Source organism: Limulus polyphemus, unplaced genomic scaffold (assembly GCF_000517525.1).
Source record: "Limulus polyphemus unplaced genomic scaffold, Limulus_polyphemus-2.1.2 Scaffold277, whole genome shotgun sequence".
NCBI classification, from domain to species: Eukaryota; Metazoa; Arthropoda; class Merostomata; order Xiphosura; family Limulidae; genus Limulus; species Limulus polyphemus.
The window spans coordinates 683,578-699,033 of record NW_013665887.1 but is presented as its reverse complement, the minus strand read 5'-3'; the positions used below and the strand labels follow the sequence as shown (position 1 = coordinate 699,033).

The window sequence follows — 15,456 nt, the reverse complement described above, 5'->3', positions numbered from 1 at the left end:
GGGGACGAGCATGTGTGGTGTGACGGGATTCGAACCCGCGATCCATAGGTTGCGAGTCGAACGCCCTAACCACCTGGCCATATCGGGCCAGGAACGGTTAGCGCAGATAGCCGATGCATAGTTTAGCGCTAGTATTCGAAACAATCTCCTTACTGCATGAAAGCATCCATAAATTATTTATATATTTTTATAAGACTCATAATTAAACCCGCGACCCTCAGATTGCCGTCAAGCGCCCGAACCACCTGGCCATGCCAGTATAAGGACGAATATTTTTATTTGTTGTTAAGCCCAAAGCTACACAATGGATTATCTGTGATGTGCTCACCACCGGTATCGAAATCCAGTTTTTAACGTTATAAGCCTTCAGACTTTTCGCTGAGCCACTGGGGAGAAAGGACGCACAAAAAAATAAGTGTTCGGGTAACCAAATATATCTTGCTTATTACACGGATGTACGAGAATTCTGACGTTATTAAATCTGTGTTCATGACGTGCAGAAATTAGAACTGTGGTATTTGCTAATACTTAGGAATGACGAGGCTCGTGAGTCTAAAAGTAATTAAATTTTCTAAGAGCGACTATAATTTACAAGTAATTAAATTCGTATAGACTTTTTGTTTTTACTTTGGATTCTAGTATAGAGCTTATTCGTTAAAAAGGAAAATTTTATAATATGCTGTACACAATTTACGCTGTAAGTGTTACATGTTAAGACCACTGAAGAAGAAGAAAATTATTTTAATTAGTGGGAGGAGTCTGAATGTCCAATATCTTGCAAACCTTTCAAGGTAGGAACATTCCAGTCTCCTTGCTTAACGTTCAAATATATGTTCAAAATGTTAAAGTAAAAGTTCGGAAAAGAAGAAGAAAAAAAAACACACACACAGGACTCTCTTTTGATACCCCAATTAAAATTGTTTAGAGGGAACCAACTTAAAACAACATGTAAAACTAAATGTGCTGTTTATCAAAGTATATTTGAAATAACTATTAATTTTACTCTTCCATAACTAGTTTAAAATATATCTGTAGTAAGCTATAGTCGGATAACGTTTGTAAATTATCACGTAGGCTTATAAAACAGATGTAGAAATGTCATAAACAAATGATAATTCCTTTGCTGGTAGTTAAGGCGTTTGTCTCTCAATCTGCTGGTCACGAGATCGATACTCGTCGCCGAACGTGCCAGTCTTTTCAGTGTTGTGGCGTTATAATATGATGGCCAATCCTACTATTAATTTGTAAAGACTAGCCCAAGAGTTGGCGGTGAATTGTGTTGACTAACAGCCTTTTCTCTAATTGATCATTTCAAAATTAGGAACAGCTAGCGAAGATAATCCTCGAGTAGCTTTGCGCTAAATTCAACAACCAAACAAACCTTTTGCTTAGGTAAAAGTTAAATACGACAACGTCTATTTCATGGAACTTATACCAGTTTGACTCTGTGTCTGTGTCAACTCCCTGAAATGAGCAAGCACACTTCAAGGAATGACAGAATTGTGAATTTTCTCCGTTGAATATGCTACTTAGAATAGTCTTTGACGTTAATAATGTAATGATTGTGAGATTTCGCACTAGGATTATTTTGTCTGACTTGAAATTTCGACATTTCATTCTTATTCCTCTTCTTGTCTTGTGATATTTGAAAAACAACTAAATAGTCTGAGCTTAAACTAATTCTTTTTTTTTCTGCGCTAAAAACAATTCATGCTTTGAGCTGCCTCTGAAGGCTGCCATATACATCGACGTATTTAAGTTCCAGACGTTCTACAGATACAATTTCTGTACAGTCAGTTTTTTGTACTTATTAACCTGTCAGTGCTAGACAACTTGGATATTAATCTTTCTGTCTAAATCGTCGTTTTATGTTTTCCCCACTTTAAACCGAATATGTTGAACATTATTTATAAATAAAGCCCAAGTATAATAGCATAATTACCAAATCTTTGGTTCGAATTTCGCCCAGTGTCGATTTTCACCTTCTCATAACATAATAAACTTTTAGAAGAGACAGTTTTAGTTTCAGCTTATTATAATGTTTTTGCTAATACATTATGTGGTAAAGATATATTAAACCCGAGTTTGGATTTTTCTTTATCTCCATGTTGACTAAACAATAACAAAAATGTACAGATTTACTAAATAAATAAATCATGTTAGATTGCTGTTATACTGGAATGGGTTCTGAAATACAGTTATGTTTTCGTGTGGTTTGTAATAACAGTCTGTGTAGTATTAATAAAAGTGATTCCTACAGAATAGCCCCCCAGTAGCACAGCGGCATGTCTGCTAGAATCAGGGTTTAGATAACCGTGGTGGGCAGAGCACAGATAGCCCACTTTGTAGCTTTGTGTTTAATTACAAACAATCCTACAGAATAATTAAGTAGATTTACTATCTGGAATTATTTTTATGTGAAGTTAGTGTTCTAAAACATAGCCCAATTGAAATACTTTTACATATATATCTGACGTCCATGTGAATCCGCCTTATTTAATTACTAGAAGTCTTGCATTGACTTCATGCAATGAAGTGGTAATATATGTATTTATTCTCCATAGAGTCTTTCTAAAGGAAAACAGAATCGATGTTCCCAGCTTCTATGTCGTAAAGTGGAATTAATGGCAATACTTGAAATGCTTTCTAGACTCAGCGTGCTGTATGTATAATAAGATGTTACCACTCTTATTCTGACTTGTCTCGTTGAGACCTAATGGTTTTGGCGACTAAAAAGTTTGGATTTCGCTAAGTGAGCCTCTTTTTCTCTCTCTCTCTCGAGAACCGTATGCAAGGCCTTGAAGTGGCTCGCTTTTCATACCAGGCTACTGAATGCGTTGTACCTGGAGTCAGTCATTCTGCATTTTCTTTAATGCTTTAGTTTTGTCGTTGTAGACTAAAACCACAACTAAGTAGCAGGGCACGGAACCAGCGGGTTGTGAAGTGACGAAGTTAAGGAACGCTTGTCTACACACGTCAAGGCTAGACAGGTTTATAGGAGTGACAGGGAATATGTTTCCTTTACAAGAATCCGCCGTATTTGTGTAGGAATGTTAGGAAGAAAGTAGATGGACAAAAAGACACAGTGGGATTGTGTTGGTTAGAATCCAGTTTAGTTGACACCCAGACCTTAGTAATTCAGGCTGGAAAAAAAAAGTACACGTTTGGTTACATTACAAAGACCAAAGGAACCAGTGCAAACGTACAAAGTGAAACACCCAGATTTCAACAATTGAAAACTTTATCTTTTGAACAGTAGGTTTAAAAACAACTAAAAAAAGTCTTAACTGTTCAAAATGAAGCAGCTTGATTTTAACAATTATTTTTTTCCCTTTTGAACTATAAATTTAAAAACAATTAAAAAATCTTTACTGTTAAAAATGAAGCAGCTTGATTTTAAAAATTGAAAATTTTTTCCTTTTGAAGTTTAGATTAAAAAACAATTGAAAAATCTTAACTGATGAAGCAGCTTGATTTTAACAATTGAAATTTTTTTCCCTTTTGAACTGTGTAGTTAAAAACAATTAAAAATATTTTACTGTTATTTATGAACCAGCCTAATTTTGAAGTATGTATTTAGAAAGAATTAAGAAAAGTTCATTATTTCATGGTTTTTGGCATCACTTGAGCCTGTCATTAAACTTTTCCATATCATGATGGTTTGGTAGAAAATCTTTGTAAAGATTTAAATTTTTGTATCATTGTGTTATTCTTTGTTGCCATTTTAGAGGATAAAGTTTTGTACAAATATGTAACATTGGTTATGAAAATGTTTTTCTGATTACAAGCAGTAAGTACTACTTTTTAGCATTACTCAAAGTTTATCTTGCATTTCATGTATTCTAGGCTGATTCACTGATATTAACACCATCAAGTATTTCAAATTGTGTATCAAAAGGCAAATCTAAAGTAAGTTATTAATAATTTTTACTCTCAACATATATGTAGTTTCCTTAGTCTAATGCCATTCAATTTAGTGTTTTTTTTATCATTTTGATTATCTTTTAATAATGTGTTGTGTAATTAAAATATCTTAAGAGTAATTTGCGTATGTATTCATAAAAGCATAGGAACTGAAAGCCATTAATTAATGTAATATTTGCATGTGAAGTTTGTTCTCAGTGGCACTTGTATTTGTTAGCCTTCATATTGTCATAGCTGAAATAACCACAAACTTTACTTTTCCATAGTTAATATTGAATATAACTTTATTCAGTTATAATTAGATAATTGTTCTAAACTTCCATGCACATCTACTTATAGTCATGAGGCATTCTTGATGTTGACAGGTTTTAAACATGTGCTACTCTTTTATCATAGGTAAAGGACTTAAAATTACATATGGCAATAGCCATATCATAGAAGCTTTTATCAGGTTGGCCTTTTGTCTGTTTCACTTCTTTGGGTGGGGCAAGCCCATCTCAAGGGGTGACACAGATACTCATACAAATTGGTATGAGTTGGGTATCTCTCCCATAAATATATAATTTCTAATAGTTAGTGAAATAGGTAACATATGGAGTATGGGATGCTGCTCTTGGATCCTTTGTCTGACTTGAAATTGCATTATAGTTTGATTTTTTAGAAATGTGTGTGTCCTATGCATATATGTGAAACACCTGTACAACCTCAGCAGCTAGTTAGAGTTATAATGAATAAGAAGCTGGTCAGTTGGTAATAAACGTGTGCTTTTGTGAATAAAAGTCTATTTGTTCACTATTGTCTCTTTTTCCTTTGCTGTATATGTTCCATTTATTCTCTGTGTAATAATTCTAGCATTTTAATTTTGCAGATACTTTAAACTTATTTGTGGGACATCAGTTTATCTAAATTCCACAATTTATTTTAATATCATGTGTAGAAAATCATGTCATAATTGAGCTATTAAGATTGAATAGACATTTCAAATTTGTGACATTTAAAAATAGTAAAGCTAATCTAATTTGTTTTGGGGTTAGTACTATGACTGTAGAAATCACATCAGAGTTATTCAGCCAGTTGGTGAAGGAAACAAGTTGTATGTTTGTGGAACAAATGCATACAACCCCATGGACTGGATTATTCATGTAAGTTTATCAGTTAATGATTAAACTGTGTTGTTTATGGAAAATCATAAGGTAATGGTTTGGAATATAAAGAAGTTTATCTCTGAAAGAAAGCTTAAACATCTTGACATCTGATGAATGTAGGAAACTTCGTATAAAGGTTTTTCTGTTTCTTTGGGACCTTTCTTCCCTGTTAATTTGAACACAAGTCATTGTGTGTGTGTGTGTATTTATTTCTGTTGGAAGTGTTACCTAATTCAACCTCACTTGTGAACTGATATACAGTAACAAATCATGGTAGATGTCACTCATACTTAGCTTTAAAAGTAGAAGTATCCTGAGTGTTGTAAATATAGCTTGCAAACATTTTTTTTCAATACAAATTGGGATGTTAATATTGTATGAATTGCCTGTTTGTATAACTTTTTCAATTGCATTTTGAACCAAGAAAAAAAATACCATTTCAGTCAGTAGGACCATCATTTCTAGTGTCCATGTGAAATAATGTTAGATAAATACAAACAAATAAGTAAAAGCAAAAAAAATAATTAAGAACTAAATTAGTTGCTTATAGAAGTGCTTTAGTTATATTTTGAACCAGAAAAATGGTAACATTTCAATCAGTATGATCTGTATTTCTGAAAATTGTCATAAGTATGGATAGTTTACATACTACACATATCAAATCATAAAATAAGAACAATTTGTTTGAGAATGGTTAAACGAAAAATACACAGTAACTAATAAACTGAAAAGTAAAAATGGTTGCTGCTTACAGCTTGCTTCCCTATGGTTGATAGTTTGAAATTAGGGATGTTATATGCTACCGAGACTATGTTTTGGTTAGTGCTCCTCTAGTGTGCAAATAATATAAAGTATGAATCATCCAAAGCAGAAAATATTCTTTAAATGATAAGTGGTACGTGAAACTAACCTTCTTGTTTATGATCAAATACTTTTTTGTCTTCGTTTTTCTTTCTTTTCATTATGATTTCAAGTAGAGAAAAGTATGTCTGGGATCTTCCGAAGTCAATGGTAATGGAAGAAACCTTAATTTATACTAGTATTGTAGATCTTTTTTCACAGTTAATATGTCTAAAAATAATTTCTTTTGTTCACTATGATAAATATTATAGTTCTTTTATGCCGTAAGCTGTTAAGACTCCAGTGTTACAGTATCAGAAGTATATATTATACAAATGATTTAAGTGTCAGTATTTTTATACCTGGTTATATCTTTAGTTAAATGATCTAGAAAGACTCAATTTTATATTGATCAGTTTTTGTTCTCTCTTGTTTTTATTTTGTGAATTAATAGTTATTATGGTTATTTTCAAGTAGTTTGACATTTTGTAAATTGATGGGAGAAAATGAGTATATAAGTTTTTGTAGTAGATTGATCCTGCTAAATACTTTTGTGTTACTTGTAGCCATTCTGCAATAATTTTTAGCTACTGCTCTCTGTGTCATAGAAATGTTAAAATATCTCTTGGTATGCATCACTATCAATCTGGATCTCTTCAGACATTGCTATTGTTCAAATTCCTGAGAACATACCATTTCATTCACATTTCTAGATAAATGAAATGTGAATGCCAATTACATGACAGACCTAGTTTTGCATAAAAAGGGTGTCATTATTTAATAACATTAGCTGTGGCTTGTCATAGTTCGAATATAGAAAACTCTGTTGATCCTTTAATTTTGTTTAACAGTTAAAGCTATAAATTTACGTAACACTTTGTTTAGTACCTAATATTAAACACATTAGTATGTTTTCAAACTGTAGTTATAATGAAGATGTATAAATTGTTGCTGCACAGTAACTTTTCATGGAAAATAAACACTGATGAACTTAATTTACTTCATTTAGACTTACTTTCAGGCCATACTGCAGTTTCCTGGAAACCTGGACAACTCATACAGTTGTTAATAATCCTTTAAGACAACTATTACTTCACAATAGCATAACTAGCATACCTAAGTTCAGAGTAGTGACCGGATGACAAGTCAGCAAGCAAACATCAGAATTATGTTTGGCTTTATGAAGGATATTCAAGTGGCATGCATTCCTCTAATTACAACCGAACTCGGGGGTGTCATTGAAATTATTCAATGACAGTAACTGTACTTTGTCATAGCTAGAATATAGAAAACCCCAGTTTTCACTTATGTCTGTTGAGTAGTGTATAATGCGACTGATATGAATTTTAGTTATTTTAAATGATTGGAAAAAAAAAGAATCAAGTTATAATTGTTTGAAGTACGTTTATTATAAAATGAATACTAAAACTCGTAAGAGTACATGTAGCTGAAGGACTAAGACATGTTGCAAAATGAAAACAAATGTTTATGTAATTTAGGTTTAATAAACAACACGTACATGTGTTTAGAGCAACAGTTCTCAAACGTCTTTTTTTTTATCTTGGTGGACCACAGTATTTTTTCACTTCCTTTCTGTAATTATGTCCTTTCTGTGGACCACTTGAAAGGAACCTGCAGACCACAGATTGAGAACCACTGGTTTAGAGCTTTAAGTTACTAGTAATATTTTCTTCTTTAGGGCTGTTCACTCCAAAAAGTAGGTTTTGATACCAGTCACAGAGTACATATAGCCCATTGTGTACCTTAACAGAAAACAGACAAAAAACAAACTGTACACAGTTATTAAATTTTTTATGCAAAAGATTTATTCTAACACTATCATTAATGCTACTGTAGCTTCAGTTTTCATATACCAGTTCCAATAATTTTCTAATTTTTAGTGTTTTAACTTGATGTAGAATATGAATTTTTCTCTGCTTATGCTTAAGTCTGGATTTTGTTTTGAGTAGCTTAATATTTCATGGTAGGTACCATTAGGTTGTAATTATCACCCTACTATGATTATTTTTAGGAGTTTGGAATAGGTATGGCCTAGTGGTTAGCAAGCTTGGACTGTGAATCTGTGAATTAATGATTCATGTCTTATTGTTACAAAAAATATACTCCAAACTTTTATTTATAAAAGTGATTTATAAAAATGATTGTCATATCCTCCTGTTCAGTCAGACAAGAGTAGTCCAGGATTTGGTAGAGTGTACTGTTCACTAGCTTCCTTCTGTATAATCTATCTGCTTAAAATTAGAATGACTGTACACAAATAGCTTTTTATAAAGATATTCAGTTTAGAAGTTTTTCCATCTTATTTTTACTAAGTGGCATAAAAATAATTGGTGACTATTAATGTGAAGTATCATGTTTTTTTTGTGAATAAAGGTAGAATAACAGTTGAGTTGAGCTGACAATTTCCTTCCAGCCAACTCATTGTGATAACAGCTTGTTTTACCATTTATACCCCCAGACACATGAATGAAATTACACTTTATTTATTCTTTGCCTTTAGGCCAATCTTTCACATTTAGGGCGACATGAAAATTACCCTGGTATTGGGAATGGAATTGCCAAGTGCCCGTTTGATCCAGAGGATAATGCAACAGCTGTATGGGTCGGTAAGTCTCTTTCTTTTTTTAAAAAAAGAGAGAGAGAAAATGAGAGGTGTGAAAAAAAAAAAGATCTTATGAAGTTTTGAGTTGTTAGAATCGAATGATGTTATTTACCCAAAGTTAGATTTTCATGTAAAAACTTTAATCCTTTTTTTTTAGAGGATTTATAGCTAACCATAGGTATACTTCCCAAAATGCTGAATTTTTAGTTTCATGTGTGTTTTTTAAGTTTTTCTAGACTTACATAGGTATAAAATAGCTACAAACTTTTAATCAGTCAATTTCTACTTATTTATTGTCTTACTAAGACATGAACAATATTTCATATCAGAAGATACTGACGATAATTACACATGATATGCATCTAGCAGCGATTATCAGGATAGGAGGACAAGATCCTAGAGGGTTCAGTGTTTATGTTCCTTGGAGTGGGAGTTGATCTTGTGGTAAAGCTTTAGGTTTAAGAGCTGGCCGGGTTCTAATGCATGTAATATCACAAAATATTCCATGGAATTTAAGCATTATAAGACTTAGAGTGACATTCAATATTTAACTGTTTTTTGGCATGGAATCATATTATAAATATACACAACTGTTTCATTTAAATTTAATAGGAGAGTTATTATTTACATAGTCATAAAGTGTGAATGTTAAATATAGTATTTTTTAGAAGCAATATTTATAACAGGTTTGATTACATAACTGTTTATGAATCATTTGTTGCATTGTTCAATTATTGTGAATTGACATCATGTTACTCGAACCTTCTGAATTTTTCTCATTGTTTTAAGTGAGTATTGTTAAATCATAATCATAATAGAAAGTTCTAAACCTCAGTTGGGCAATATATATATATATAGGCGATCAAGTTAGTGTAAAGTAAGTTAAATTAGTGAAAGCAAAAGTAAAAGTGAAGTTAAACTGTGAGTGAGTTTAGCCATAATGGGGAATTTCTAAAGTGAGTTTCACAGCTTGTATTGTAATAACAGAGATAAAGGAGAATAATTTGTCTTGTCAAAGGGTGTTTTAAAGTAATCAAACTGCTTGTGTGGACTTGGACAAAAAAAGAGATAATTATTTAAAGCTCAGGATATAAGTGCAATAACCAATAGTGTGACAAATTTTGGTACATGTGTTTGACTTGTTTTGAATATATTATTTTAAAATTGAAATTTATTTGAAATTTATCACTAACAAGTCATAGACACCAAATGTATAGATTCTGGCCCTATAAAACCTGACAATGTACCTTCTAAAATAAATCTTAGATGTCAATTATTATTAATACTTTTTATCTTTTCAATTTTTACAGATGCCACTTGAAACCCTTATAACTTATCATTATAGAAGAAAGGATTGAGAGATATATCTTTTCTTACATTAGAAATACATTTTTAATACATTTACCACTTATTGTATTGCATTCAGAAACTACTTTGGAAACAAAGAAGACACTGAGTATTGGTGAAACATTGGTTTTCTTTCTGTGGAACACTGGCTAAGCAAAAGTCAAATTTTGTTCGTATCCGCAGCTTTATAAATCCTACTATACTCAGTTTTTTGTGTTTTTTTTTTCATTATGACTATTTCATTTAGTTTGGGGTTGGCTAGTATTTTTGTAAGCCAATAATTTTTACACCCAGGTGGCTGACATAGTCAGTAACCATATAGTACAAGCATGTGTGGTGATGGGAATTTGAACTTGTGACCCTCAGATTGCAAGTCAAACACCCTAATCACCAGGCCATGCTAGGCCCACTATATTCTGTGATGTTGTTATAATCCCCCCAGTGGGTATGGGGTAGTGCGGACAATACACTAAATGAAATCATCTATCATTTATCAATCACTCCATTGTACCTTAGGTGTGGAAAGTAATAATTTCATCATGCTCAAAAATACATAAATAAGTAAGAAAGCTTTGCTTAAGTTTTGAAGTTGTGTAATTGTCAATTTGAATGCAAGAGTGTTATTACCTTAAAATATAAAATTAAATTCATGTCTGAGTACTTTTTTCATCCCTATATTCTTCTTGTAACTCAATATTTTTATTTCAGAACATGGAAATCCAGGAGATCTTCCAGGGTTGTACAGTGGTACTGTAGCTGAGTTCACCAAGGCTGACACTGTTATATTTCGCACAGATCTTTATGACAGTTCAACAGGAAGAAGATTATATCCATTCAGTCGAACAATTAAGTATGACTCCAAGTGGTTGGACAGTAAGTGTAATTACTGTTTTTCGACAAAAAAAATTAGTGGGTTTAACGCGTTGACTGCTGACTCTTATAGAATACATCTATCCCATTTAACACGTTGAATGCTGACTCGTATAGTGTACATCCATCCCATTTGCTTAGTCAAGTATGCATATAAATATGCTTTATCTTCAAATTTTACCCTTTCATGAGTAATAATAAGTTCATTTCTAATACATTGGTGGGGAATTACCATGTTACGAAAAACTCAGATTTTCAATTCTGTATGCTTGGTACGAGTTATCTTGTAGCACTATTATTAGTGCTAAACTGACTTTGGTACTAAGTTTCTGCAGTTGGCAATCATGTGCTATGTACCACGTGTATTTTTTGTTGCTACTGTCATTACCCTTTAAAATGGCACTTGTGAATGCAGATCAAGTTGCAAAGCTTCTAAAAGAAACTGATAATGTTGACAATTATGATCAATTACTGGATATTATAATCACAGAAACAAACCAACATGCAGCAGTCAAAATAACCAAACGGTGACCATTGCAAAGAGAACCGTGAACAAAATACTGAAAAGAAACTGATGCAACAGAAATGAAAAAGTTTCCAGCCTTGTTGATTCACATGGTTCCAAACAGTCCACCTACCTTAGAGCATTACTGGAGTACTGATATTTTATACAAAACATCACTTCACAGTGGTGTTATGAGCCACAACTGCTTTCAAATGCTCTTACGTTTTTTGGCATTTCTCAGTCAATTCCCAACCCCAAGATGATCGTTTATATAAGATACGACCTCTCCTGGGTCACTTCAGTAATGAAATGGTCCACATTTACTACGTAGGAAAAGATTTGTGCATCAAATAGTCCATGGTATTTTGGCATGGCAGGCTTTTGTTTCGACAATATATAAAAAATAAACGCCATAAATATGGAATCAAATTATATGCAAATCACGTGGTCTGGTGCTGAAAATCAGTCTTTACTCTGGAGCTTCCCTTGATGAAGTTACCAGTTTGAAAAAAAGCTGCAGCTGTTATACTTGATCTGATAGCTGATAACCTGGACAAAGGTCATGTTTTATACACAGATAATTATTAAAATTCTGTGGGTCTGGTGAAAAACTGACTGAGCAATCAACTTATGTATGTGGAACACTCTGGTTTGATTGTAAAGAAAATCCAATGGATGTGGTTAGGAAGAAGTTGAAGAAGGAGGAACATGAATGGAAACAGTTGGAATCAGTGGTAGTTTGTAAATGGAAGGACAAACGGGGCATGCCCACAATTAACAACATGCACAGAATGGAGATAGTTGTTGTCACAAAGTGAAATAGTAAAGTTTTGAAGAAACCCAATATTGTCTGCAACTACAAGAATGGCATGTTAGGAATAGATAGATCTGACCAAATCTTGTTGTATTACTCAACTCTACGAAAGATCGTACAATTCTATAAGAAAATTGCCATTCACATGATCGAAATATTTATTCTGAATGCCCACATCTTGTACAATGAAAATAAGGTACAGCAAATGAAACTCTTGAAGTTTCATGAACAGGTAACAATTCATCTGCTAGGAAATATCATGGCAGATCTTCAAAGCCAGGATCGACATACAACTCCAACTCCAGAAGATGAAGTGTTTCACTACCTCACATGTTTGCCACTCACAGAAAAGAAAGAGAAGCCAACCAAACCATATTGTGTCTGCACAAAAGCTGGGAGGAGATGAGAAAGCCACTACATGTGTGACATCTGCCCTGAAAAACAAGCCCTCTGTGTAGAAAATTGCTTTAAGCAATACTATGTGCCTCAATACTGGACAGATAAACAAGAAGACAGAGAAACATTTGTAATCATTTGGACATTATTTTTTTTTGTGATTTGGTTGTGATGTGAGAACTTATTAGTTCCTGTAACATTGAAAGAACAAAATCACATATTTTGAAAAAGTTTATTGATTATCAATTGCTTATTGATTCAGACCTGATCAAACAATGCCATGGATCATGTAGAATAACCATATTTCAGTTATAATCATTTATTTTCTCATTGTAACCATCTCTTCTTGAAGTGAGCTTTGTGGAGATATCGTGTTTGCACACCTTAGTGAATTTCAGTAGTGCATATAATGATACAATACATATTTGATCATGATTATTACATAGATTTGTATTCCCCAAACTTTCAGCAGATTATTTGTTGCATTATCTGGGATGCCAGCATTATTATATTTACTGTACAATAGCGTAATCTTTTCTATGAGTTTACTCGTAGTGGCAGAATCTGGTACACCCGGCACTATGAGTTTACTTGTGGCAGTCAACGTGTTAAGTATCATGCTTGCATAGTTTATGTCATGCAAAAAATATAGGTTGTTATTCTTGATTATGCTGATATGCTGAAGTCTAAGAAAGAAAGAGTAGTAGATGATGAAAGTGGCAGAGATGTGGATGTTGAGGTGGATCACTGCATAAGGAATGAAACCATTAGGGAGAGGGTGAAAGTAGTACCAGTTATGGAGGAGGTGAGAGCAACTTTCTTTAGACGGTTTAGTGATGTGGAAAGAAGAGAAGAGGAATATATAGTGATAAATATGACAGTGGAAAGGAAAAGAACAAGAGGAAGATGGAAGAAAAGGTGGATGAATATAGTGAGAGAGGACATGAGAAAATGTGGTATGAACACAGCCTCTGACACAGAATAGGAAGGAGTGGAGGGCAAGAAGGAAAAGTAGATCCCAAGTACCTGGGATAGATTCTTGATTATATTGATTATATACTGTTTTTAATGATTTTACAAGAAATGTAATGTTTTTTTTATGTGCAAAGTTGTATTAGTGATTCTAGAAAAATGATATAAGATAAAAGTTAGATAAATCACAAAATAAAACTCTGTTACTCAACCACTTCTTAAAGTATTTAGGTTATTAGGTTTGTTATTTTTTTAAAACCAACTACATAGATCCTGTACCTCAGCTTACTTGGCTATTTTGTGACATACTGTGTCACATGTACTATATTTCCCACCTATTTTGGCACTCTTAGTGAAACATACTGAGATCTAAAACTTAATTTTGCCATCTTGTATTAAAGTGTTGTTCTTTCTCTTCAGAGCCCCAGTTTGTTGGTTCTTATGATATTGGAGACTTCGTCTATTTCTTCTTTCGAGAGAGTGCTGTGGAGTATATCAATTGTGGAAAGAGTATTTATACTCGTGTAGCTAGAGTTTGTAAGGTGAGAGAATAACATGACTTCAAAGATATTTGATACATACATTTTTCTTTCTTTGTGTTGTATTATAATAAGTCTTGAAAATGTTTCATTTTCATCTTTGTAAAACAAATTTTTAAGTCCTTCAATTATACACTTTTAAGTCTTATTTAATAATAATATAAGTTGATAATTATTTCTCAAAATTTTTCTCTGATTAACTTTCATAATAATAATCAGGCATCATTTTTAGTTGACATGCAATTTTTTTCTTTTTTTGCTATTTTTCTGGGTATTTAACAATTTACTAGCTGATTGACATCTTTAAGATTCTCATAAATCACCTTTGTGGAAGGCGTAGAAATATTTTAGGTTTTACTTCTGTTTAAAGATTAAAAAGGCTTAATGTTGATTTAGTGTTAATTTCATATTTTTAATCAAACAGTTACACATTAAATTTTATTACTTCTAATTTATTGCTATTTTTGAAATGTAGCTAATTTCTAATTTATAAAATGTTTTCAACACAAGAACTGTATTGTGTTTTTCTAGCGAGATACAGGGGGAAAGAATATTCTTAACAAGAACTGGGCATCTTTTGTGAAAGCACGCCTGAATTGTTCAATTCCTGGAGAGTTCCCATTTTATTTTAATGAAATCCGTAAGCTATTTTGCTCAATTTTAATCTGATATCAGTCAGTTCAATAAATTAACTACTTACATATTAGATTTTGTGTTAACACTTTTATAACCAGTCATTTACCATACTCTAAAATTGTTGTTAGTTGATGTAGCGCTTATAGGAGAATTGTTGTTTTTTTTGTATATTGGATAGAGTAAAGAGTAAAGTAATATTGTGGATAGTATCACACTATACTTATTTGGGTCATTCCCTAGACCAGAAACTGTAAGAATTTTATAGACTCAATTTTTATTTAGCAACATTGATTAAATTAGAAACAAGTTGTGGTTTAAAGATATGTCTGCATGAACTTATAGAACCTTCATAAACTTTCAAACTTTACCTCAGGCATACTTAGTTGTTCATTGAAACATACAGATATGGATGGTAATTAACAAGGTAAAACATTTAATTTCAAAAACTAGTTCCGAGTGGAGGAACATTATTGCGATTCATGAAAGAAACATTATAAAAGTTATTTAGCTATATGTATAGATATTATAAAGTACAGCATAATTTCTTTAACAAAACAAGATCTAATATTTTTGTATAAAAGTCTTTACCAACCATAACTGGTGATAACCATGGTAGAGTTAAAATAAATACTAACTCATTGATTAAAGTGAATACTGGAGGAAATTTTTCATTTTTAAAACTCTTATTTCCTCTTCTATACAAGGTAGACATGAAATTTGATTTGGCTTAGAACAGTGGTCACCAAACTTTTTTCACAGCGGGCCAGATAACTGAGAAAATGACGAGCACGGGCCGCATAACCAGTTTGTTCAATACAATACAGTGAATATACAAAAAATAAAGA

General features: G+C 32.4%; 1 protein-coding gene across 3 annotated transcripts in view; it reads left to right on the top strand.

The window, feature by feature from the left end:
• The window catches only part of LOC106456979 (semaphorin-2A-like), an 80,316-nt gene that overhangs the window by 53,230 nt on the left and 11,630 nt on the right, over window positions 1–15,456 (top strand). For all 3 annotated transcript variants that reach the window (XM_022382786.1, XM_013916361.2, XM_022382785.1), the window contains exons 5-10: window positions 3,847–3,909; window positions 4,959–5,066; window positions 8,431–8,536; window positions 10,588–10,752; window positions 13,857–13,978; window positions 14,507–14,615. In XM_022382786.1, coding sequence (XP_022238494.1) covers window positions 3,847–3,909; window positions 4,959–5,066; window positions 8,431–8,536; window positions 10,588–10,752; window positions 13,857–13,978; window positions 14,507–14,615 — 673 coding nt within the window. The remainder of the gene's footprint in view (window positions 1–3,846; window positions 3,910–4,958; window positions 5,067–8,430; window positions 8,537–10,587; window positions 10,753–13,856; window positions 13,979–14,506; window positions 14,616–15,456) is intronic.